The following is a 25,059-nucleotide window of genomic DNA, read 5'->3' as shown; positions in this document are numbered from 1 at the left end:
ACGTCAGCTGTGCATGAGCCTGCTTTCTTCATTCGTCTCCCAGCTGGCCAGCATGTGACCAACATTCAACAACCAGGCTCTGGCGCTTCGCGATGTGGCTGAGTGCGGACCTACGTCCAATGAGAATGATGCGGTTGGCCAGCTCGACGTCCCTGGGTCGGACGGAGGAGATAACGTATCATCAGCAGTGGAAACCTTGGAAGACTTTCAAGACAAGAGCGAATGACTTTGATCAACGGGGTAGCTCTGAGTATACAAGTGTGTATCGTCCGTCACCCGCGTCAATCAGTCAGCCAAACAACTTCGCCACAAGTTCCGATAAAGTCAGCATCAAAGTCAGCCTCGTCTACCTTACCATAGACCCGCGACGAACAAGTCATTGACGGGCCAAGATCGCGATCTCGACAGCCTTTTGGTACCAAGGGTTATCAATACAGGATGGCAGCCATGAAAACATTCATACTAGCGCCCAACTTCTCCTTCAGCCCGGACACGTCGATATGTATGGGTGACATTGTACAAGACCCGAGTGACCCGACGAGGCCACTGAGCAGCTCGCCGAGGGCCGAGCTCGAGACGGCGACCCACACGGACTACGATGCGGAACTGACGAAATCGGCGTCGACGGGCGTGGGAGGCGGCGTGTGGGCGACGTTTCTCCAAGGCGTCGCGTCGCTCAAGCTGTACGGGGAGGTCAAGAAGGAGACGGCGACGAGCTACACCATCGACCGTCTCGAGACGGTCTACTTCAAGCGCCAACCCACGGACGAGCAGGCGTCGCGGTGGACCCTCGAACCCCGCGTCGCCGCGGCGATCGACGCCGGCCTCGTGCGCAAGAAGCCCGTCTACCTCGTCTCCGGGCTCAAGATCGCCAGGGGCTTCAGGCTCTCGCGCGGCGCCTCGTCGTCGTCGCACCGTGCCGGAGTCGGTGCCGAGGCGCCAGTCGCTGCCCTGACCGGGGGAGGGGTCGTCGGAGTAGGCGCCGACGTCGACGTCGAGAGGGCGAGGTCCGAGGAGCAGTCGTGGCGGTCGGACGAGGACGTCGTCTTTGCCTACCAGTTGCACGTCATCGCGCAGAAAGGGTGGCGGCGCGAGAACACGAAGGGGAAGAACAGACGCGCCGACGTGAGGGTGTATAAGAGTAAAGCTGCGTTCCTGAGCGAGGACGCAGCCGAAGAAGAAAAAGAAAACCCGATAGCTGTCGCTGAGATGGGTGGAGTAGGCGGTGATACAGAAGCCCTGCACGATGTCTTTGGTGCGGAGAGGCTGCGGAGCGTGGTCACGGTCACGGACGGGGAGGATGTCGTCCGGTGTATTGTCCTCGACGACATGGCCGTTGAAGAGGAGGATCATGAAGAAGAAGAAGAAGAAGATGAAGAAGAAAAAGAGAAAGAGAAAAATGACGACGACGACGACGACGACGAGATGTCCGAATGATATTTCATGTCGCTACGATATCACGATCCACTAGTGATTGTAGTTGGTAAATGTGGAGCTCGTGGTCGAGACGGTGAGCGAGTTCAAAACCAAAGATCCACGATTCAATCGTCACTGTTCAAAAGCTTCATTATTTATTATGGTATTAGATTACTTCTTTCGTCGTCCAAGGAAGCGAGCTTTCCCTCCGAGCTCGCTTAAGAGCCGTGTGCATGCAAAAAAAAACCGATGATGAGTGATGTCGACGACGACGAGAACCCCTTGGTGGCGCGCCATGGCCACCGGGCCGAAGCCCAAGTCACACCCTCGATTCTCCAGGCTTCCAGATCCATGATCCATGATCCATGTCGGACACCGCACAAAGGTCACGGTGGTAGACGCCCGCACCCCGGAAGTGACAATCGCCAGCCAATGAAACCGGTCGGGGCCGAAAGATATGTGCATAGAAGTCAACCTCACGCTCAGGGATCGACACCCGTCAGGCTTTGTGGCTTAGTTGGGGGCCGTATCTAGCTACGACTCCGCCTGTGACCTTCCGAGGGGCTGGGCGGCCTGCGGGCTGGATAGTGAGTGCACCAAGGTCTCCCCTTTCCTGACCGCTCGCACTGAGAAACACCGGCGCTCAATAACACCTCCGGACCTCCTCTGCCGGGGCTCTTTCCCTTTTGTTGATAATGGTAACAAAGCGAATGGCATATCGGTCATAAACACCATGTCTCGATATCTTTTGTACAGTTTAGCGAATGTAATGCGCCGATCCAGACGGTAAACGGTAGCCGCTGGTGGTGGTCGAAAATGTGAGAGAAAAAAATAAAAGTTCCTGCCCCCAAAGAATAAAACGCCTCGCGTCTTGTCGCTCCGTCCCAGCGACAAGACTGCCCAAGTATAAAGATGGCATGTCGAATCTGGTCCGTACCCAATGCCCGTGCAACGACCCGTGATACACCAGACCCTGGTCATGCTGCTGTGCAAGGCCGCCACTCAAGAATCACACAATCAAAGTCTGTCTCAAAAATGTTGGTGCAAGAGAAAAAAAAAGGGCAAATGGTGCATCCTTGCACCGAGGATCGCAACCAGCACCCTCGGTCGGGACGCGGAATTTGAGAGCCCGACAGGGCGTCGCTACAGGTGAGCGAATGTCGAGTAACAGTGCTGGTCCGTTTGTGGTCATTACACCTCCGCTGCATATCTATCTCGCAAAGCCGAAAAACAAAGTCGCTCACATGCATAGTCCCCCGCCGTCGAGCATAATGTCGTGTGTGATGAACGCCGTGCTGATGATTGTGAAACCGAACGAGAAGTAGGAAAAAGAAATGAGACCCTTATCGTTCGCGGTTGGAGTAGGCCTCGGTCCAAAGGTTCTGGCTTTCTTCGACCGGGCTGAGGGAGCCGGATGAGACGGAAGACGAGGAACCAATCGTCCATTCGTCGCTGTCGGGATGGCCGCCGTTGAGGCCGGCCAGGCTGTATCCGTAGTCGCTCTGCTCCTCGCCGATTTCGACGTAGTCGTAATCCCAGCGGTATTTCTTGTCCGGTTGCAGGCGAGGCAGGAACTTCGCCTTCGCAAAGTAGAAGATGACACCCGCGAGCATGCTGCCCGCGACTAGGTCGACTGCGTAGTGGTGTGACAGGTACATGGTCGCCCACCAGAGCCACATGGCGTAGAACGCGAACAGGGGGGTGAGCTGCGGGAAAACGTGGCTCATGAAGAGGGCCTCGAGGGTCGACGTGGCCGCGTGAAGGGACGGGAACGCCCCAAACACCATGGGCGAAGCGGTGAACCCGGACGTGTACATGTCGAACCCCAGCAGTGCGTCGATACGTGCCAGGCCGGCGGGCGAGCCTTTCATCGAGTAGTTCGCCGGGGCCAAGCCGTACATGTTCTCGTACCACGGCGGGGAACAAGGAAACAAGACTTGTGTGATGACGCCAAAGAGGTTCATGTATCCGAAGGCGAACCCAAAAACAGGCACCGTGGTGGGCGGTCCGTATACGAACATGATGGCCGAGCACACGAAAGGAGCCCCGAAGTGGCCCAGGCCGTACGGGAACCACGCCAACAGATCCAGGGCGGTGCTTTTGTGGGCGGAAAGGATGTTGCTGAGGTTGGCGCCGTAGAGGATGTTTTCGAGCGCAGGCAGGACCTTAACCCAGATCGGAGGCCTCCATTCGGCGGGGATGAACCTGGAGCGCGCGTCAGTCTGGACCAACAAATCAACGTGTCACGAGACGGCTCACCTGCAGGCGTAAAAGAAGATGAGGTATGCGGCAATGGGCATGAAGGGTCGGAAAAATTGTCGAGTGATGGGAAACACCAGGGAGGTGAGCAAGAGCGTGGCCACCGCCGTCTTGACCAGAGGGCCCGGCGACTCAATGATGCTCAGGGAAAAGATCCCGATGAAGGCCAGGAACAACCACTGCGCATCGTAAATGGTCCACTTGTGATTCTGGAGTGCTCTTAACGTGTCGGCAGGAGAACAGGACGTCTGGAGATTGGCAAAGGACGAGGCGGGCGACTGTCGGTTGCGTAGCTTCGACCGCAGCTTGCGCCGCAGTCTATGAGGAACGAGGATCTGTATCGACCGCCATGGCAGCTGGATGTGTTTTTTGGAGAGCGCCGTGTCCTTCCAGGACGAAAGAGAGGACTGCATCGCAGGTCTCAATGAGAGGCGGGAGGGAGGATCGTTCGGCGGTGGTCGAAAGTTCGGTGTGGCGGCTGGCGGACGAGGCGGGTGGTTGTGTTCGCGACCAGAGGCGACAGAGGACAAAGAAGAGGGACGCGAGGAATCGAGAGGTAGATAGGTGGTGAGGGAGAGGCTGGTCGAGAGGTGATCCCGAGCAATCCGAAAGGGAACGAGAGAGGAAAACGAGGTAGACAGGGCCGGTGGATTGATGAAGGGCTTAGGTGAGCAGTAGAGAGAGGATGGCGATGGACATGGGACATGGATGTCGGCGGATAAGCAGCCAATGCTCGAATTGTGCACAGCGAACCGGAACAAGCGAGAGAATTTTATTGTGCCTCGTACGGATACGGCCTGGAGACTGCGGTTTGCAGGCATTGTCCCTCCGGCCACTAGCCAGACCACAATTAATTGGCCTCGAGGCTCTAGCCTATCCCAGACTAACTTTGGGCTATTGGCGGTCCACTGTTTGGGCTCTCACAGGCACCCCCCAGGCCTAGCGAGCCCCTGGAAACCACCGCCCGCCCAGAGCGCACAGGCATCCGCAGCCGTGCCGAGAAAAAACTCTTTTCGACTGAGCACTGCAACGGAGTCTCTGGGACTGAGGCCTTGCTGGACGGCCTTGCGATCTCGACGTCACCTGGGAAGAAGCCGTGGCAAGTGATGCAACCGTGCAGAAGTCACAGCACATAACATTGGCAACGGGCATCATCGTCTCCGCTGCGGCAGCATCATAGAAAGGGAATGACAGCGCTCTCCAGCAAAGTCATGAGTGTCGCCGTCCGTGCAGGGGCTGCCGGGGGTCTCATCGTAGAGTACTGTATGCGAGTGACCATCGTCGTCTATCGCCCCAGCCTCGTCTCGTCTCGTGTCGAGATGCCGCAAATCACAGGGAGGGCTCGGCCATGGGAAGCCTGAAATTTTGGATGCGAATGCGAGGCCACGGTTGGTGCCCGACTTTCTATGGCATAATTCCTCTTGGATCCCGCTCCCGGACTCCCATCCGAGTACGAGTACTTCGTATCATGCGAACAAGTCTACAAACTACGGGTACGAGGACTGACGGGGCCTTGGGTTGGGTCAGCGACCGCTGCACTTCTGATTGCACCCAATTTCCTCTCGGAGGATCTGCATGACGGCCATTTATCGCGCTGTCCACATGCAATTGTGGCCGTCTTGTCCTGGTCTGACGGTGCAATTTCTGTCTGGGCTCCCCCAGGTCCAGATGCAGGCCTTTTCTCCTCCCTTGCGATCCTTCGTTTCACCTTCAATTTCCCTTCGTTTCGAGTCAAAACAATTTCATTCTTCGCAATCCCACCGAGTGGTTGATTTCTACCCACTCGCGATAACCTGACTTCCTCCCGGTTCCACCAACATGATTTGATCGGGTGGCCGGTCTTGTTGGACGCCCGTCGTATCCGTGTTCGTGTCAAGCACGTGAATGATGAGGTGCATGAAGTGTCTTTCTGCAACGACAATACAACGAACTCTGGTTGGCCTGGCGAGTTCACGAGCCTCGGGCCAGAATGCTCATCGAGGCCGTTTCGAGCACAGATCTGCATGTCCAAGACGCAGGTCATTATTGTCGACTGTATGTACGAGTAGCTGAAAATAGCCCACTACTGCATGGTCCAACCAGGTCTCTCTATGCGTGAAAGGCGGCTTTGTCTCGAGCTAACGCTAGTTTGTTGAAATGCTCATACGGAGGAGTCAGGAGGCCATTAACCATCAACCATCAACCATCAACCATCAACCATTAACCCCACCGATGCCTGTCAACTCTGCTCAGGTAATCAGCTTATCGCAGGGCTAGTGAGGCTCCGACGCGATGGCAGCAGAACAAGCCCACCGAGCACCCATGACCCTGACGGGCCACATTCAAGCACTTGCCTGTAGAGGCAATGCCTGTTTGTTTGTCATCGATGCACAGTCATCGCGAAAAGACACCTAGAAGCCGGCCGAACTCCACGACAAGGACACAGGTAACTTGCGTAGATGCGGACCACAGTTTGACCTGTGCTCTATGACTGCACGTGGAAGCTCTGCTCCCATGCCCATTCACGTCGCTCGTCGCGCAGCTCTTCAATATCGCCATTAAAAGCGTGCTCGATCATGATAAACTCCAGCAGTTCTACACCCATCCTACTTCGGGCGCCTTGCCGTGTGAAAGATCCCAGCGGCCAGCCACGAAATCTTCCCAGCCAAGCCCTGCTCTCTCTCTCTCTATCCACGCAAAACTCCAGGTGCATAGAACCTGAGCCAAGGCCATGCTGCCTCTGCGCTTTTGAATGCCATCCCCAGCGAGCGCAGCATTCATCTTGTCGTGGCCGAAGTGGTTCGCGACAGGCCGGCCTGACTCGAGCCCTGTCGTGATAATCCTGGTGCGGAGGCCGCGCCTGTTGACGAGCTTGTGCGTGAATATCTACACTTGGTATCAGCCCGGGTCCGCCTCAGTCAAAGACTGCGCCCAACTTACGGGTTCCTCTTTTCCACGCTCGGCGTACCGCTGGGCGTGGTGGCCGGCGACTTGTTTCCCTGGCCCCAACCCAAGCGCGACTGATATGCAGGCCAGGATGAGTGGTTCCAAATCTTCGTGATCACGCTATGCCCAGTGTCAATGTTTTCCGTTCACTCGTGCTGGGCCAGAGAGAGGCATACCTCTGCGCCTTGTCTTGTTCGTGCTCAGCGCTTCGCTCCCTGACGCCGACCTTCATTCCATCCCGTGTGAAACTGACGTTCTTCCTTTCCAGCTTCTTTCTCGTGTGGTGTCCGACATCGTGGGCGATCGAGTATGCAATGAAGCCGACCACCGCCACCACAGCAACCACGATGAGGAGGATAATAAAGGGTACTATTTGACTTGCTTGAGCCATCGCGGATGGTCTTTGACCGCCGTGTCCTTGATCTAGAGCGAAGGTAGATTGATACGAGAGCGGGACGCTGCCGAGTGACCAGGGAAAAGACCTGGTATTCAATATGTCGCGCTGATCCTGGGCGTATTCAACATGTCTTGGTGATTTCGTGTATATGGATGTCTCTGGACTGCCAGTCGGTCAGATCCTGTCACTGGACAATGGGAGAAGATGGTGATCAGGCGCTCGCCGTAGATCAGGGATTATGGTACGGGTACTCTGTCAGGTGAGATGGATTTCTAGTGCTGTGGTGGGCGACACAATAATCTAGCAACGAGAGGGAGGTGAATGCGCCACGAAAGACCGCAGTTAGTTGATGTGGCTTGGACGAGGATCGCCCGACTGTGCCACGTCAGAGATCAACAGTTCAGCCGGTTTTGAGAACAACGACGTCCCGGTTCGGTCTCATAAACAATACGCTTCCCTGGCAACCTAGGTACTCGTACTCATACTCATACTCGCACCTTTCCTTTGTTCGACATACGCACGCCGCCAACTGTACCTGCTCAAATCTCCCTTGACATGGCCGTCGTCTCCGACCAAGGAGATCCTGCTTCTCGCCTTCTATCGGGGTATCATAATTATACACACTCCAATCCAAGAACGCCGCCTCGCGCAAGACACGTGCTTGATTCCCAAGCATTCACGCAGTCCTCTACTCGTGGTCAAAGACCTGCACCTTCTCGCTGATCTCCCATATACGGCTCTCGTAGTTCTCTTCGATTTCATGTCCCCTTCCCCCGGCCACGCGGAGAATCAAATCGTTCAAGCTGCTCCGGCCGAGGATGTCAACATGATCGCCGGTGTTCGGTCCGCCACGGGGACTGAATCGATCCGGTTCGTGGGGCATCTCGTACGTCGTCACCTTGACACCCGCAGGATTGTATCTCTTGATCTTCTTCCACCCTTTCGCGCACATGTAGCCCGTACTCAACAGGTTCACCGTCCCGTCACCTTCGCCGAACACGACACCGTGATCGATCGACCCGGCTTGCTGTAGTCGTCCGTTGGACGAGCTCACCGACGTGTCGATCGTGATGTTGATGTTCCCATGCAGAGGATTCTCGTTGTCCTTGTAGAAATAGGACCGCTCGGTCGGCTTCCCGATGCCGTAGAAGCAGTAGATCTTCAAGTTCGGGGCGAGAGGCAGTCGCGCTTCGAGGGGATTCAACCACGTTCGAGGGTTATCTTCGTTACGTTCAACTTCGGCCTCGGTGTGCGCCACACCGTGAGAGTATGCGTGCAGGACTTGCTCCCGGTACCACGGCTCGGTGCTCTCGAGCAGGTAGTCAAACGTCTCCGTCATGGTCATATTCTTGCGCGGAGGCCCCGTGGCGTTGAACTTGGGTTTGAAGGACAGAAAGAGCCCGTGCGTGCGGTTCTGTTCGGGATATGGCAAGTCGTCAGGGGCCCAGGTGTCGTTGCCCCAGACGGCTTCTCCTCCTTTGGGCAGCATTGACGAGAGTCCTGGCATGGCGCGAAAGATTTCCGCACGGTCACCCTTGGAGAGGAACTTCTCGAGGCCGTACACGGCAAAGGCGTTCAGCTGAGCCGTGTCCTTCATCTCTCCGGACAAGACGGCGGGAATGTCCTTGGCCGTCCCTAGCATGCAGCCTGAGATGTTGATCCACGAGTCGATGTACGTGTTGACCCAATCAGAGCCCCCTTTGCCGTGATCTTTATGCTCGACCCACTTCATGAAGTACAGGACGACCTGGCTGCCCATGGAGTGGGAGACAAGGACGATCTTTTTCCCCGTCGTGGAGTGCGCCACTTCAATATAGCTCTTGAGCCTGGTGAAGTACTGATCGCGGATCTCCAAGTTGGCATACGACAGCCGCCAGTCGTAAGCCGCGGTGAATGCGTTGGTCGGGTCATAGCCGATGGTCGCAAGGTTCTCGAGGATCTTGTTCCAAATCCAATAGCCGGTGATGAAGAAGTCCGTCGCGTCAAATCCTTGTGCGGCGCGAAGCTTGATACCCGGAGGGTCGAGGCCTGTCTCCTTGTCCAGCATGATGTGTTTTTTCCACGCCGCCTGGTCGAGGATGAGCGCCCTCATCATGGACCATGAACCCCAGAGCCTCTTGCGAAAATATTGCCTCGACTTCTCGCCGGTGCTCCACGACTCCAGCCCCGTCGAAATGACCCCAGGAACCATAATGACAGGATGGTGCGCCGAGATCCCCTGTGATTGTAGATGCAGTCCCACGGCGAAAGAGTCGTAGTTGACCACGTCGCGCTCCGCCATCGATAGGTCCTTGACGTCTTTGATGATGCCCGCAGGTATCGCGTCCATCAGGCTGTCCAGGTTGACCTCGAGTAAGCCTTCCAGCTTGATGACATCCTGGGACTGGGCAAACAGAAGGGCTAACAGCAAGCCCAAAACCCCTCCCAGCCCAAAGATGATGCCGGACCTCCTCTTGCTGCCTTTGTGCTTCTTGAGCTTCTCGAGCTTCTCAAGCTTCTTGGTCGCCACGAGTTTGAGCTCATCGTGGTCGTCAGGTGTGCTCTCTCGGCTGGTAGACTCGGAAGGTGTGTCTTGGACGACGTTGGCGATGCGGCGCCTCAAGGTCGACATTGTTGCTGACGGCCTTTCACACCGCCTTCACAGAATGTGTGAACGGTGCGAGAAGCACACGACGACAGAAAGGCATTGGCCGGTGTGGTTCGGGCCAGTCGGCAGGTCTCGTAGATTGCTGAGTGTGCACAATGCTTGCTGCCTTAGGTAAGTTGCACATGCAGGAAAATGCATAAGAGAGTCTGGACTCCAATTTCGTCATTGGCTGGTTTTAGTTGTCGCGCCGTGATGGGGAAATTCGCATTCGCATTTCCCTCGATCTTTTGGCTGGGGCCCTCGTTCTTCCCGAAGGTCGTTTCATTCTCTCTTACCCGGCGTGGTTTTACATGATGGCACGATCGGCGTCCCGGTAGAAGGACTGTAACGACGATGAGCAGCAATGTCTCCTCCGCTCCCGACTTTGAAGCCGTTGCGGCTTCGGTTCCTGTCAGCATAGACTATGTACAGTACTCGCTGGACAAAGAGCCGGAATACCTCCCACAGATCCGCGAGCTCATAACCAAGGATCTCTCTGAGCCCTACAGCATCTATGTGTATCGATACTTTCTCTACCAATGGCCCGAATTATGTTTCATGGCGGTGGACACAAACAACAACGACAAGCTCGCTGGAGTGGTGATTTGCAAACTGGAACCACATAGAGGAGGACCTCTGCGAGGATACATCGCCATGCTGGCGACCAAGGATACGTTCCGTGGGCAGGGCATCGCAACAACGTTGGTCAGCATGGCCATCGATCTGATGATCGAGAAAGACGCCGACGAAATCGCCCTGGAGACCGAAGAGACAAATACTGCGGCCATGAAACTTTACGAACGCTTAGGGTTTCTAAGGAGCAAGAAGCTACACCGGTATTATTTGAATGGCAATAGCGCCTACAGACTGCTTCTCTACCTGAAGGAGGGAGTCGGGAGCATCCCGGTCGACATGGGCCTGGAGGGCTACGACCTGCCCAGTCCAGTCCAAGATGAGTTCCGCAGTCGGAATAGGGATCCGCAGGACGTCTTTAGCCAAGGAATCATCTAAACTGAGACACGGCCGTTGAGTTGAAGCAGTTTCGCCGCATAGATGTAGCGGCTTCGGTCTGAGCAGCAGCAGACGTGTCTCGCCTGGGCGATCGACATCTTTGTCGGCCGCGGACGTCACAAGTGATTTGTGACTTGAGATGGCGACACTGGCACCTCAGAGGCACTTCCGCTGTACAGCAATACTAGAATGTAAAACGTGTCATCGGCGAGGGCGATCAAAGACAGCCTCCGATCCATTCCTCCCATCTCCTGACCCCCTTTCCTGCTTCTTCACCTTTGACTGCACCACCGAGAACGTCCACCTTGATATTGTATTCGTCTTCCATCAATTTGAAAGTGAAAATGTCCTCCCCGCCACCACCGAGGATGTCATCCTCGCCGTCAGCGTCTGGTTCTTGCCCGACCGTCGTGAGGCCCCTGCTTTTCGAGACTCTGGCCCTCTCAATCTCTGCCTGTAGGCGCTCTTTGACCGCTCCCGCCGGCAGAGCCGTGAATAGATCCTGCTTGTTCGCCGCCACAAGGACAGGAATGGCCCCCCTTGCCTTCGCCTTACTCGTAGCCCGTCGCTGCAGAGCCAGCAGCGTATCGTGCAAGTACAAAGCGGTGTCGCGCGACGCAGCCGAGTCGCTCGAGTCGAGAACGCCACTGTCGACGACGAAAATGACGCCGCGCAGTGCAGATTCGCCGATATGTGACAGGGCTTGTTCGCTCCTCAACTTCCCATGTCCAGGCGTGTCTATGACATTGTACTGCGTGGCTTGCTTGTCCTTAAGCGAGACATCGTTGTCGGATCGGTATTTATTCGACCCCAAAGAAACAGAGGCCGGGAGCAGCAAGCTGACGGTCGAAGAGACTTGCGAGATGCGTGTGGCCGATGGGTTGGATACTTCTGGGTCGGAAGATCGTTTTTGGAGCTGTAACCGTGAGTCTCGAGTCGCACGTCACAACAGCGCGGGGCCTACCAGAGATAACAGGGACGTTTTGCCGGCGCCGCTGGGACCCAAAAGCAGAAACGTTGGGACGACCTTGGCCCGAGCAGTCTGGGTGTAAAAGTAGAGATGGAGGAGCAGTGGGAATGATACGGTCACCAGGACGGCGATCAGGATGGCCAGAGGATCACCGGAGAAGAGCCTGGTAGGCCAGCTGTCCGGCGAAGACCAGCCCATGTTGAGCGGCAGCGGAATGTGTCGAGGGTGTAAATATCAAGGGCATGGGTGTCCTTCGCAGGTGGGATGTGAGGCTTTGGAGTCACCAATGATCGTAGAGTGACGTCCGCAAATGAGGCTGTGGAGCAGGCAATCTTTATTTATGGTCCCCTGAACGTTCTCACCGCGGTCTCAAACTGCGCCCATTTTAACTCTACAGGAGGGACTTCCGCCGTCCTCTCGAATCTTACCTCCAACATCACTTCTTGACGCTCGTTTTGTTGCTCAGGATACCGCCATCATGATACTCCGAAGCGTGCTTCTCGTTGCCGCCTCCCTGCTCTCCTTCGCGCTCGCCGATGTCGAGGTCACGTCGCCGGCCGCAGGGGCATCACTGGCCGGCCTCTCCCTCACAGTCGAATGGGAAGACTCTGGCGATACCCCGAAACTCGCAGACCTCGCCTCGTATCAGCTGTTTCTTTGCGCAGGAGGAAATGACGAGGACGAATATGTAAGGACGGCCCGATCTACCGGCCTCCCCCCTGCAAAGTGCATGCTGACGATGTTACCGTTTCGTAGGTGCAACTGGCGACGCTGGTGACAACGGGGGATTTCGAAAAGGGCAACTCTGTCACCGCGACGCTGACCCCTGGCCTCGGGGCCAACGTGCAAAATGCCTACTTTCTCAAGTTCATCTCCGCAGCGACCGGAGGCACCGTGGTCAACTTCTCCAACCGCTTCTCCCTCACTTCCATGACGGGAACGTTCCCTGCCGCCGTCACGACGGGGCTCAAGTCTGTGACCGGCACCAAAGGACCTGCGACGCAGAACAATATTCAATCGGCCCAGAATAAAGCACCAGCTGCTGATCCAGCAGTCGACACCGCCCCTCCTAATGGCAATTCTGTGTATCAAGTCCCGTATACCTTGCAGACGGGGTCGATCCGCTACGCGCCGATGCCTCCTAGAGCACCGACCCAGATCACGGCAAAGACGGCTTCCGCTCAGTGGCCGACGAGTGCCTGGACGGTGTACAAGTCGAACGTCGGAGCCCCGAATGCTATAACCACGCATACCGAGGTTATGACTTTCAGCGTCTCGAGTAGGGAAGCAACGGTGTGTGCTCTCCCCTCTGTCCCCTCAATTTCTACTAACGCACCATAGGTCGCCGCGGCCGGACAACCCACTGACGCCGCATTACAAAAGTTCTTGAACCGATGGAAGGATTAGTGCAGTCTACCCAGTCCACGGACGGCTCTCACGAAAACTTGCATGGGACGGAGTCGGAGGGCTTCTTGTAGGGACGGAGAATGGAGTTTTATGTCTGTCAAGTTTTGGCAATACCCAAATGTATCAGTTATGGCCCCTTGAATAATGGGCAAGAACCGGCCACCAACGCCACGCTCAAGTAATCATTGCACGAATGAAAACATCCTCGGGACCGGTCATCGATATACCTCATCAAATGGCCTCGTGTCACGGAAGCAGCTATCCCAGACCTCGTTCACAACCTTTTCTGCGTGCGCTTCGTCCTTGCAACCCGGTCGAGCCTTGACTGAGTTGATCGCTCGCCTCCGCACGCAGTCTTGTTGGTGATTTGTAAATGACATGATCTTGTTGCCGAAAAACTCATTTGCCCACCGACATTCGCCGCTGAGGTTGCTCGCTCGGATCTACGAAAAAAAATTGTTAGCACGAGGGCCTCGCAACTGTGTATCACACCGTACGTACCTCCGTACATGCCGCGTGCCGCAGGTTGCCGACCTGATCCGCCTTGAAGCGTAAATGGTCATATGCGTGTACCATCTCGTGAGCGAGGACGTCCTCCATCATCGATTTGCTCTCGATGCGGTTGGCGCAGATCTTGATGCCATACTGGTGGTCAAACCCTGCCAGCATTTTCTCCGAACATGTGCGGCACCGGATGTTGTCAGGCCCCAAATCACCGCCTAGCTTGCGGATGTTGTCGTTCATAAATGTTATCACTGGAGACGTGCGGAACAGTTCGTTGCGCCATGTGTCGCACCGGGCACAGTCGATTTTTGAGTACCGTTGGTCAGCATCCTTCCAGTATTCTTCAGCCCCCGTCTCGGACATGGTCCCCCGGGCCATGCGGTAGAAATTCACCCATCGGTTCCACATCGTGTCGGAAGGGAGAAGGCTATGGCCTTTTTCGGCGGCAGAAGCGCCTGAAGACGACCGCGGAGTCGACGGTTGAGTGTTTGCCAGGGACGGCGTGGACGAGGGAGGGTCGGTGGCTGCCATGACGACGGCGGTAAGAGAGGACGGGGCGAACTCTGCGGACTCAACGAGAGCGTAAGGAGAGGAAGGAGAAGAGGCCACTTGAACATGTACTCAGGTCATCTGGGGACTTTCTGAAGTTGCCGACTACTCGTACAGGGCTAAATAAAAAGAGTGGTGGAACAAGCTGCTCTGATTGGCCGTAAGCAAGGGACTGTCCGCGGAGTACGAGCCTCTCGCAGCCTTGCAACTCACGTGATTTAAGCCTTGTGAAGCCTGACTGACACGTGATCGAGGTAGCCAGTGCTTGGCATCAATGACTCCCAGTCGCGGCGAACGGGGAAATTTATGGAGATATTTACCTGATGTGGTTTGTAGATGAAAGGGCGTACAAGCGTCGACCTGGCCCTCTGCATATGTCCAGTGCTTTCCAAGATGCTTCGTCTGTTTCGAAATCAGTTGCCGCCGGAAAGTTCATTCTGGAAATCATAAAGGACGCAAACTCGCCATGAAACCAAGCAAGCATTTGACGATAGTCATAAAAATCGGTGCAGACCATGTCTTTCCCCGGCCTGAAGAGGAGCTCCAGACTCACGGTTGTGCTAGGGACGTCCTCGATCGTCGACGAGGTCACGCACGAGCCCATCCTCTCGATATTGTCCTTGATCGTCGAGACGGCCATCAAGCTGAGGCGCGATGGACATAGAGTGGTCATCGTGTCGTCGGGCGCCATCGGCGTCGGCCTGCAGAGGATGAACATGCCCAAGCGTCCGAAGCACCTCGCGCAGATCCAGGTGAGTGAACACTCGTGAGAGCGAGGACTTGAACCGGCCCCTCTTGCTGCCCCGAGGCTGTCGGCCCCTGGGTGTTTTGTATGTGTGTATTGGTGGAAGCCCCGGCCCCAGGCTCACCGCTCTTGCGCTCTCTCTCCAGGCACTCGCGGCCATCGGCCAGTCCAGGCTGATGTCGATCTGGGACTCGCTGTTCGCGCACATGAACCAGCCGGTGGCGCAGATCCTCCTCACGCGCAACGACATCGCCGACCGGATCCAGTACCTCAACGCCCAGAACACGCTCGCCGAGACGCTCTCGCTTGGCGTCATCCCGATCGTCAACGAGAATGACACGCTCGCCGTGTCCGAGATCAAGTTCGGCGACAACGACACCCTCTCCGCCATCACCGCGGCCATGGTGCACGCCGACTATCTCTTCCTCATGACCGACGTCGAGGCCCTGTACGACAAGAACCCGCGCAAGTTCCCCGACGCCCAACCGATCCTCGTCGTCGACGACATTGACGCCCTCCAAGCCGACGTGTCGTCCGCCGGGTCGGCCCTGGGCACCGGCGGCATGGCGACCAAGATCGTCGCCGCGCGGCTCGCCACCGCCGCCGGCACGTCGACCATCATCACCAAGTCCTCGAAACCGGGCAACATTGCCGCCGTGATCCGGCACCTCCACCCTCCTCCAGCCGACCCCGAGACAGGCGAAAACGCGGATCCCGTCCCCGCACCGCCGCTACACACACGCTTCGTCCCCTCCAGCAGTCCCATCAGGAACCGCGCATTCTGGATCCTGCACGGCCTCGCGCCCCACGGCACCATCTACATCGACCGCGGCGCGAGCAACGCCCTCGTCAACAAAGCCGGCCTCCTCCCCGTCGGCGTCGTCGCCGTGGAAGGCAACTTTGCCCAGCAAGAGGCCGTCCGGCTCGTCGTGGTCGACAAGCATCCGCTCGGCCGCCTCTCGCCGACCGGCGACTCGAGCGCCACCGCCATGCACCTCGTCCTGAAGGGCGAGGAGATCGGTCGTGCCGTCGTCAACTATTCCGCCGGTGAGGTGGCCAGGATCAAGGGCCTGAGGAGCGGTGACATCATCGGCGCCCTCGGATATGCGGACAGCGAGTACGTCGCCTACAGGGAGAACGTGAGTCTGCACAACACGTCCGCCGCGAGTCGCCCGGAGACTCCCAGTGGTTTCCGTACGCCCGTCAAGGAGAGGACCCCGGAGAGCAGCATTGCGGATTTGACTATTGGGCAGTAAAAACGTGTGGCCGCATCACCCTTTTCTTGCATACGTGGCTGGTGTCGGCGCATGGGGTTATATTATCTTGGCACCTCTAGAGGAAAAGTGCAGAGAGTCACAGCGCCAAAGGGCATAGAAGCAAAAAGGTCTACTGGCATCATACATGTGCGCATCCATTCCAGCACCGGAAGGCGGTGGCGGATCAAAATGGGGGGTTGGGATAATGAACGACTAGATACAAATAGAAGGCCTTTACAAAGCCCTTCCTTCCGAAAGTAGTGTACAATACTTCCACCGTCTCATCACCGGTACTGTACCCCGATAACCTCAGCCAAAAAATACCCAGAAACCACCACCCGAAAGCGACCGTCGTGAGAAACCACTGTGACAGATCCTGACGGAGAACAGGAAGGGAACAGCATAATGCGCCCGACAAAGGTCTTCCAGGAGCCCTGCGCCGGCTGTATGGCCTTTTTCAACCCATAACGACACGGTTGTTGGTGGCATAGCTACTCGTGCTGAGACCACACTTCTCCAGACAACTTTCAAACCCGGCTTGACTGCCGGTGCCGACTTGGGGCATGGCCTGTCCGGTCGCCGTCCAATTCCCGTTGGAGAGCTCGATGAAAGGCATGACTGTCATGCCTATATCTTTGGGCATCATGAAGAATGCCTGCCCAAGATTGGTTGTCGACGCGTCTGCATCGTCGAGGAACGAGTAGAGTTGGTTGTTCTCGCAGCCTGTACGTCCAGAGTCAGTTTTGGCATGCTCCCCGCAGGGCCGTGTGTTAGTGAGGAGAATGGGCAAAGATGAAGAGGCTGACCTGTATTGTACATGGTATGCACACTAGCACGAGGGAAGATTGTCATCATGCCGGGGGTCAACGTCTGTTCAACCATTCTTGCTCCGTTCTCCTGATACATGTACGTGTTTGTAGTGCCGGAAACAGCGACAACAAGGTTGTTGGCACGGTGGTGGTGCGGAGCAAGCATCGCGCAGGGTCCCAGATTGAGTTGAGCCACAGTCACCCCGACCGTGCTCAGGATAGGCCACGTTGCAGCGTTTGCGTTGGAGACACTTCCCGGATGCCACGAGTACTTGGGGTTGGAGGAGAAGTTGTACACCAGTTGTTCGTCGCTGAGCATGTCGAGCCGGTCGAGCATAGTCGCAGCGGACTTGAGTTTCGCTACAAGATCAGGGTCGGACGTCGTGTCGACGGCCACAACGACTTCGGGCTTGCCCACCAGCGACCCGATAAGAGGCGTCAGCCCAATGAGAGCGGACATGAACATCATTGGTCGACCCCGACGAAGTAGAAGCAACTTACGTTGAAGGACAAGATGGAGGTGAAGACCGCGACCGAAAACCCTGGATGTGTAATCGTGTCGTACGTATTGTTCGGTTTTTACAAGGTGAGGAGCCGAGCTTGGGTTCAACTAAGAAATTCGCAGTTTGGATCGGTAATGCAGAACCAAGAAGTTGGATCCAAGGTGCACACAGACATGGGTAGAGAGATATCGACTTTATGGACTTTCGATGTCAACACTCACCTTCGTCGCCGCAAACTTCCGGCCCAGGATCAGGGATGTCTTGGAGTGAATGAAATCTGGCGCAGTCAGTCAAATGCAGCTTCTCGAAGGACTTGTAGCGTAGTGGTGAAGGACCACAAGAATCTATTGGTCATATGTGGCCCATCTTCCCTGCGAAGCAAGACACTTGATTTGCTACCAAGTCCAGCTCGAAATGCTTTGCGCGCCAACTTCGAGGCCATCTGAACACGCCATGAACCCGTGCAACGACGAACTGGTTTTCGGCAATGGAGATGAATGACAAAGACCTCCCTTCTCGCAGTACACGAAAGAAGACGAAGGGGGTTAGCGGGCGGCACATGGACGGACACCGGAGTCCAACCCTCGGGTCGTAGCCTTGCATATTGGTCGGCACGGGCCATGGGCAAACTACCTGGTCATATAGTCGAGCCATGGTATTTTGACGAAGCAGCAGTGACCAAAAAGACGGTGCTTTCATCGATAACATTCACTTCCAAGCAGCCTTTGCCTGAGCCTCGCAAGCGGTGTCCGTAGAGCGGAAGCAGAACCGTGGGGACTTGGAGGAGTTGAAGAAGAACTGGAATTGTTGGGGGCACTGTGCATGATTTTAAATCCCATCTGGAGTCAGGTATGAAGCAGCAGCTCCTGGAACGTGTCGCTCTGAGCATGGTACGGTGATAGCTGTCGCGCAAACCAGTACCTCCTTCCCAGCCAGCGTGTTGCAGTTATTGTGTAGCCATGGCCTATAACTGTGCAAAGCTCCATCCAGTAAATGACCAGAACTGTGTAGTGATTACACTCTGGAGTTTGAAGAGGTCGACCGCGGAGAGCGAGATGTGTCGGTGAGGCTGTCACTCGTGCTGGGGGGCCGACTCGAGTATGAGTACTCCCGGCGATGGTGCGTCCGAATAACGCCTGATGGCCGTTGTACCGACACCCTCGGCTCGCCACGGCAGGGCACAGAAACGCGGTAACGCAGCTTAAACCTTGGTTGCTGACCATTGCAGCGGAAAGATTCGTGGGACAAGGAGATCTCTGCGCCACCTTTGTCCCGAGTCACTGATGACCCAGAAACTCGATCCTCTATTGTATCAAAGTAATTGTCATGCCTTGGGACACTCGCATAAAACACGTTGAGCGGGACGGATTGTTGCAGAAAGGGGTGGGCTCTGGAGGGTCAACAGCCTTGAATTCCATTCTCCCCGGTAGTCACAAACGCCGCCCGGTTGTGTTGTGATTTACGACACAGGCACGGGCTCTTTCGATCCCAGGGGAAGGGACTAAGACCGTACCCGGTACTCAGAAAAAATCCCACAGGACGAGGCAAGCCTCCAAATTGGTAGATGTGAATTGGGCGCTCCGTCCACGGTAGGACTGCCACGAATACCTAAAGTTATAGCACCAGACACACAGCGCCTTTGACATCAACCGCGCCACACGTGTATAAGCCGGCGGTAGGCACACGCGGATAAACCGGAGTTCTGCACGAGAAAGCTTTTCGAAACCTTGAGAGCCTCCTTCAGCCGGTCACTGGTCCACGTGAGTATTCGAAGTACAAGAGACATGCATCCATGGATCGTGATAGACGATTGTGTTCTCCGCGAGAAGACGGCCTGATCAATCCGCAGCAATAGTACGGTATTCTAAGTACCGTAAGGCGCGGGAGCAGCGGCGGCGTGGGATGGCAGGGGGAGCTTGCGCCAGGCTCACTAGGCAGGGATTCACCTGGCCGGGCCTTGAGATAGGAGGGATAAGCAGGGCGGCTTAGTGAACTCCCCCGCAAGAAGCTGGAGGGTACATACAGTACGAGTCGACGACTCTGTTGACTCTCGAGTCTTCGGTTCTCACTGTTGTGGCGGTTAGCAGATGCTCTTTGATCAACGCAATCTCACCCAGGCGGCCGAGACGACAGGCAGGTCTCTGTGCCCGCGCGTTCATCCATTGATCAATCCCAATCACACCGTCTGCCAGTCGAGGTGATTTGGCGCTAGAACGAGGTGAAAATGATGGACTCGCCGACGGCAGCGATGAATGGTCGGCGGCGGGCGGCGGTGGATCGAAATCAGGGGGTTGGCCGCTTGTTGACTCGTCGAATCGAGTTTAGGGCGCGTGTTACCCAAAAGTCGTGCCTGCATGTGCTGCCGTGTTGTCTCCTCTTTTCCCATTCCAAGCCGGTGGTAATAAGTCCTACTAACCACTAACCACCACCTAGCAAGCCAGGGATGCCAGGGATGCCAGGGATGCCAGGGATGCCAGCAAGCCCCCAACACTGAGGTCCGCCAGCCAGGGATGCCAGTCTGCGAGTCTCGTCCCAGTGCTCAAAAAGTCCTGTAACTCGTACTCAGAGAGTCTGAGGAATCCGTTGCGTCCCAAGCCTCGGACTGATGTGAATCAGAAACACTCAACCGACCGTCCAGTCCTCACTACTGTTTCTGAATTCGAAGCGACTCTTTGTCTTCTGCAGCGGTTGGACCTGGTCGCAACCCTGTCAAGTTGCATGCTCTATTGGCCCTGGCGAGCCGCTACTTGCAGCACCTGTCAATTCCTCGCACCAGACTGCCGTCCACCCTGCGGACTCGCCCCTTCGTCTAAAGATCCGAGAACCTCGTTTTGAGTCTACTTTTGCAACAAGGCACACCGTTGATGCCTGCGGTCGACAACAGCATCGCCCTCGCAGTACGCCTGAGAGACTCTGACCCGCGGTCGTTCCCCCATTCCACCTCCTACCCCTGCGAACCTCTCCAGACTCACTAGGCATTTACAGCCTCATCACGAATCTACTTGACCTTGACCTCCCCTGCGCGCTCCTCAACAAGAGACGCAATATTTGAGTTGGCAGAAACACAAAAGAGACGGCAACGCCACCCATGGCCGGTTGATCAACGCCATGTTCTGGTCCGAAGGGGAACCCAGAATCAGAGGCACTTCGAAGCAGGATATCGCCTTGGGCGCGACGCTCGCTCGCGCACGACACTGGAATAACTGTTGAAACAAACCTGCGCCTGCGTTGAAGGGATTATTTCGCCGCTCTTTCGGAGTGCTGGTCGAACACTACACCCAGGTCGCTTTCGTTGCAATCTCGACCGCCTGTGCAGCTTATCCACACCCTTGTGATTCGCCCTGACACCTGGTCAATCGGAGTCGGGACCGCTGCAGGTACAAGTTGCATGCGTCTTGATCAACGGTAGAACCGCAGACCGTTGATGATTATCTGAGCAGCTGCAGTGTAGCCCATTCGACGTCACTGACCGCAGCCAGCTATAGTTGAGTCCTCGATTGGTATTGATCCACACGCGACTCAACGACCATCACCTCAAGTGTCTAACTGGGGTCGTATAATTTTTTGCCGCCAAAGATAATGAGCTCAACCGCCGCTCCTGCCACGTTCTACAGGAGATCTTCGCGCTCTGATTCAACGTCGTCATCGTCGCACCCAACTAAGAAGGCTGCATCTATCTCGAGCAGAGCCGGCAGGAATGCTCAGTTGAAAGGTGGATCAAGCAGTCCAGACCGCAAACCACCCAGTACATATTTTCGTTACGAACGAAGTCGCTCCCGCAGTCGGCCTGAGAACCACATCGACTCGAAATCGCCGGGGTCTAATCTCAATATCAACCGCTGGTCACATTCGACCTCGAGCAGTGTATCCGCGCTCGACACCGAGCCTTTTCGAGTCAAAGCGAACACTTCGCGACGGAGAAGTATTGAGCCTTCGCTAATGTCGTCGATTGTGGCAGCTGGAAGGCTCGAACCTCCACAACCGTCGATGAGATCTTACAGCCAAAGTCCTACCAGGAGCCACAATCAAGGGCATCTCCAGGTGGACCGTGGTTATCCCTCTCGAGGTGGGAATTCAGGGGGCGCATCCCCGCTGACGCCGACGTCCATGTTCAACCCTAGTTCAAGTGAGTACTTCGGGGAGACGTGGCAGAAAAGAAATGCCAAAACGGGAGACCCCGTTACGATGTCCGTTCACTACATGAAGGCAGGCACCACGGCCAAGAAACCTGTGGAAAACATTGCCTCACAGTATATGGCGCAGCCTGCACGATCGGGAACTCAGGAGAGAAATCTCGAGGCCATAGTTCAAGATGATCAGAACGAGACAGTACCAGGCGGCGGACCAGCACGAGCTAAGAGCCACCGAAGTCCTACGCAGAAAACCATGCTGTCCAAGGCTTTAGCGAGAGCGAACGCTGCAGTACTCTTGGACAATGCCCAAAATATCGAAGGTGCCATTGAGGCGTACGACGAGGCGTGTGAGCTCCTGCAACAAGTGCTCGTCCGGAGCTCAGACGTGGACGACAGGAAGAAATTGTCAAACATCCGGAGCACGTACTCGAACCGAATAGCGGAATTGCATGACCTGGACAACTCCTTCTCCGGGCTGATGGAGAAAGCCCTGCCAGACGAACCCCCATTCGATGAGAACGGCCAGTCCTTTTTCGCAAATGAGGACCCCGAAGCAGACACGACGGGTGTATTAGAGTCGGTAAAGATTCCCCCTCGAGGGGAGTCACTACTACCGGAGATCTTTGGGGGCGAGACATTTCTCAATGAATCATCTCGGAAAAGACTCCAGATGCCCAGTCTGGCGAGTCCCATGGATACACAGTACATGCCACCTCCGCTTTCTCCTCGGAGAGCTCCTTCGCTGTCATCCGAGAGGGACACAGACACGCCATTGGCGACTTCGAGGAAAGACGTGGCGAACGGTGTTCTCCACACCCGAGAAGATAGCACAGAGTCCACGTCTTGGTTGGACACTTTTGAAGACGGCGATTCCTCGAGATCCTCACGACTGTCCTCTGTCGACCTTGGGCTCAACAAACCTCTGCATCTGGCTGATGAGATCGATGCAGAATTTGATGCCGCTCTCAGTGCCGCCGTTGAAGCTGCGTATGATGAAGACGCTTCCGAAGATGCAACCCCAAGGCCAGATAGACTTGCACAGGAGTCGTTCTCCACCATCCTGCCTCCCCTGCAGTCGATTTTCCACTCGTCGAATCTGGGTATCACGAGTGAGTACGACGAGGGGGATTCGTCCGACGAAGAAGAAAGGATGCTCGAGGAGATGACGAAAGGCTATGTTTTCGATGATTTCTCGTTCGACGACAAATCTAAATCTGCTCTGCCTCGACAGTCCGATTCGAGCACGGTTTCCGGTCGTACCTGGACTGGCTCGCTTACGTCCACGACTCCAACCAACGCTACAACATTGAGCACTCTCAAGGAATCCTACGAGCCTGCCTCTGAGCTTTCACCTCGGCCCACTCCGCCTGCGAAGGACACCCCTCCGCTGACGATGCCGCCGAGGACTGCGCTTCCTCCCACTCCTGTTCTACCGGCTCCCAAGCCAATAAGCAGGCCACTGAGTATCGAAAAGCCCAGTGGACTTGGCATTCGCGAGAGAAGGTTTTCGGGGCGAACTGGGGAGCAACTCAAGATCGAGACATTCGCCCGGAGCGGTTCTTCTGCCCAGCCACCAAAACCGGGGGATGAGCCAACAAGTTCTACTGTCCAAGCACCCTCCTCTGTGGCTCAGAAGTTGCCTCACACCGCACCGTTGGAAGCCACCGGCTCTTTGCTCAGAGGAGATCCTCCACCACCAATGACAACTATGCCGTCAATGGAATCCTTCCAGAGCGAATCGCCAGCGACTCCAGCCTTGACCCAGGGCGGCTCCCAAGGAAGCATGGATGAGTCTATGGTCCCCCCGTCACCCACGAGACTCGGGAAGATGGTCTCGCCGCAGAATGGGATCAAGAAGAACCATTCATCTACGAGTCTCAGGATGAGGAATCTGTCCATTGCCACGACCGACACTAACAACGAGTCTCCGGTTACTCCAGGCAGTAGCGGTGCCAATGGCGAAGGGCGAACGATTCCACCGCCCTTGCCTTCCGCGGCGCTACCGACCCCGTCCACCGCTGCTTTCGGTCCCCAACTCCTTCATTCGGGGGGCATGTACCTCTTTGATGACCACACCGCAGTTCTCGCCTTCCCTGAGCTCTCAAGTCAACTGCTCAACCCACCCCAGCCACTCGAGCCATGTCCCGAGTCGTCACTGCTGCGCCCATTCTGGCTGATGCGGTGCTTGTACCAGACACTTGCTCATCCTCGGGGTGGATGTTTGACTACAAAACTGTTCATTCCTCGAGATGTTTGGCGTGTTCGAAACGTCAAGCTGAAATCCGTCGAGGATAAGGTCTCGCAATGTGATCTGTTAACTGCGGCGCTCCTGAAATTCACCAAGGTGGACACACTCGACGCGGACGCGATGCTCGAAGAACTGCAGTCCTTCGAGAGCGTCTTAGATCAAGTGCGGATCACGCTGCTGAAGAAACTCGGCAGTGATGTTGGATTTGGTGGATCCACCGGCATGTTCAAAGGCGGAAAGGAAGAACAGGAGGGAAAGTCGGGCAACGCAGCGACAAAGACGTTCGCATCCAGCTGGCGAAAACTTCGATCCAAGTCGAGTGCGCCCGCCATGGGGTCGAATGGGGCCAAAGACACGTCTACGTCGAGCCTGACGATGCCAACGGTGCCGATGACTTCGTCCAGCTCGGTCCATTCTTCTCGCTCACACCACAATCGGAAAGTGGTACCGCCACCCACCCCGTCCGCCTTGCCCAATATTCAGCCCAGTCACGCGACGTACATGTCTAGTCTTGCGCGCCTCTTTGACGCGGCGCAGGTTCTGGATGGGATCGCAAGACAAGTGGAGGACCCGGGATTGAAATGCAGCAACAAGACCCAAGTTGGGTTGGAACTAGGAGTGAAGAACGCGGCCGAGTTTTTCGCCTTTTACATCATTCGCTTCGTCATGACAGATTTAATGTTGATGGTCGACAAATTTGTCAAAAGGGGATCCGAGTGGGTGATGACTTGAACATTTCACCGGGTTCATGTAACCTGCCGTGGATCGGTAGTCGGGCACGAAACCCGACATTCTGGGTTCCCCTGGCGTTTTATTTTGCTACATTTTGATCTTGATGTCCTTATGATACCAAATACCAGCCGTCGCTATTGTTTCGTGTCATGTCTGGTCCGGGGGACCAAAGGGTTTGGTTGATTTTTGGGTGCAGCTGTATTTTGAGCGGGAAAAATAAAAGATACAGTGGCTTACTAGGTACTAAGTATGATGTATATAGAACTAGGGGTTACGAAAATAAGCAAGTAGAGTAGGTGGTGCAATATGCCAGTGGATTAGGAAATGAGATGACCTATCATCTATCTACTTTTTGTATTATGCGGTTATTATTTTGGCTTTTGTTGTCTTTTCCCCTTTCATGTTCACATTCACATTCGAAGTTTTGGTTTTGCTCGTTGCGTGAGTTTGGTTCGTAACGTTTTGTATTGTTTATTTATGTAATCCTGGGTATGGTGGCCAGGGGGACAAGTGCCGTTACAGATGACGGTGGTGATGCGTCTAGGTCGTGTCCAGGCCAAACCACCCGG

At 55.7% G+C, this 25,059-nt stretch overlaps 11 protein-coding genes across 11 annotated transcripts; 5 read left to right on the top strand and 6 right to left on the bottom strand.

Annotated features, from left to right (window-relative positions):
* Positions 1-438: 438 nt before the first annotated feature.
* PV08_10895 (uncharacterized protein) lies at positions 439-1,437 on the top strand (the record flags this gene model as incomplete). Its single annotated transcript, XM_016385208.1, has 1 exon — positions 439-1,437. One exon carries the CDS (start codon positions 439-441, stop codon positions 1,435-1,437), a length of 999 nt encoding a protein of 332 aa, XP_016231810.1.
* A 1,322-nt stretch (positions 1,438-2,759) lies between these two features.
* On the bottom strand, positions 2,760-4,088 carry PV08_10894 (uncharacterized protein; the record flags this gene model as incomplete). Its single annotated transcript, XM_016385207.1, has 2 exons — positions 2,760-3,621; positions 3,676-4,088. 2 exons carry the CDS (start codon positions 4,086-4,088, stop codon positions 2,760-2,762), a joined length of 1,275 nt encoding a protein of 424 aa, XP_016231809.1.
* Positions 4,089-6,431: 2,343 nt separating this feature from the next.
* Positions 6,432-6,991, bottom strand: PV08_10893 (uncharacterized protein; the record flags this gene model as incomplete). The annotated part of the gene is made up of 3 exons (XM_016385206.1): positions 6,432-6,540; positions 6,595-6,720; positions 6,777-6,991. 3 exons carry the CDS (start codon positions 6,989-6,991, stop codon positions 6,432-6,434), a joined length of 450 nt encoding a protein of 149 aa, XP_016231808.1.
* A 694-nt stretch (positions 6,992-7,685) lies between these two features.
* Positions 7,686-9,608, bottom strand: PV08_10892 (uncharacterized protein; the record flags this gene model as incomplete). The annotated part of the gene is made up of 1 exon (XM_016385205.1): positions 7,686-9,608. One exon carries the CDS (start codon positions 9,606-9,608, stop codon positions 7,686-7,688), a length of 1,923 nt encoding a protein of 640 aa, XP_016231807.1.
* Positions 9,609-9,977: 369 nt separating this feature from the next.
* On the top strand, positions 9,978-10,634 carry PV08_10891 (uncharacterized protein; the record flags this gene model as incomplete). The annotated part of the gene is made up of 1 exon (XM_016385204.1): positions 9,978-10,634. The coding sequence occupies one exon, from the start codon at positions 9,978-9,980 to the stop codon at positions 10,632-10,634; it is 657 nt and encodes a 218-aa protein (XP_016231806.1).
* Positions 10,635-10,851: 217 nt separating this feature from the next.
* On the bottom strand, positions 10,852-11,802 carry PV08_10890 (uncharacterized protein; the record flags this gene model as incomplete). The annotated part of the gene is made up of 2 exons (XM_016385203.1): positions 10,852-11,550; positions 11,599-11,802. 2 exons carry the CDS (start codon positions 11,800-11,802, stop codon positions 10,852-10,854), a joined length of 903 nt encoding a protein of 300 aa, XP_016231805.1.
* Positions 11,803-12,082: 280 nt separating this feature from the next.
* On the top strand, positions 12,083-13,011 carry PV08_10889 (uncharacterized protein; the record flags this gene model as incomplete). The annotated part of the gene is made up of 3 exons (XM_016385202.1): positions 12,083-12,292; positions 12,361-12,897; positions 12,946-13,011. 3 exons carry the CDS (start codon positions 12,083-12,085, stop codon positions 13,009-13,011), a joined length of 813 nt encoding a protein of 270 aa, XP_016231804.1.
* Positions 13,012-13,226: 215 nt separating this feature from the next.
* PV08_10888 (uncharacterized protein) lies at positions 13,227-14,046 on the bottom strand (the record flags this gene model as incomplete). The annotated part of the gene is made up of 2 exons (XM_016385201.1): positions 13,227-13,454; positions 13,513-14,046. The coding sequence occupies 2 exons, from the start codon at positions 14,044-14,046 to the stop codon at positions 13,227-13,229; spliced, it is 762 nt and encodes a 253-aa protein (XP_016231803.1).
* A 533-nt stretch (positions 14,047-14,579) lies between these two features.
* Positions 14,580-16,065, top strand: PV08_10887 (glutamate 5-kinase; the record flags this gene model as incomplete). Its single annotated transcript, XM_016385200.1, has 2 exons — positions 14,580-14,816; positions 14,956-16,065. The coding sequence occupies 2 exons, from the start codon at positions 14,580-14,582 to the stop codon at positions 16,063-16,065; spliced, it is 1,347 nt and encodes a 448-aa protein (XP_016231802.1).
* Positions 16,066-16,522: 457 nt separating this feature from the next.
* Positions 16,523-17,343, bottom strand: PV08_10886 (uncharacterized protein; the record flags this gene model as incomplete). Its single annotated transcript, XM_016385199.1, has 2 exons — positions 16,523-16,788; positions 16,872-17,343. The coding sequence occupies 2 exons, from the start codon at positions 17,341-17,343 to the stop codon at positions 16,523-16,525; spliced, it is 738 nt and encodes a 245-aa protein (XP_016231801.1).
* Positions 17,344-20,956: 3,613 nt separating this feature from the next.
* PV08_10885 (uncharacterized protein) lies at positions 20,957-24,490 on the top strand (the record flags this gene model as incomplete). The annotated part of the gene is made up of 1 exon (XM_016385198.1): positions 20,957-24,490. The coding sequence occupies one exon, from the start codon at positions 20,957-20,959 to the stop codon at positions 24,488-24,490; it is 3,534 nt and encodes a 1,177-aa protein (XP_016231800.1).
* Positions 24,491-25,059: the final 569 nt, after the last annotated feature.

The sequence above is a fragment of the Exophiala spinifera genome (genome assembly GCF_000836115.1).
Source record: "Exophiala spinifera strain CBS 89968 unplaced genomic scaffold supercont1.8, whole genome shotgun sequence".
Classification (NCBI taxonomy): Eukaryota; Fungi; Ascomycota; class Eurotiomycetes; order Chaetothyriales; family Herpotrichiellaceae; genus Exophiala; species Exophiala spinifera.
The sequence above is the reverse complement of the archived record's forward strand: the minus strand, read 5'-3'. Positions and strand labels throughout refer to the sequence as shown.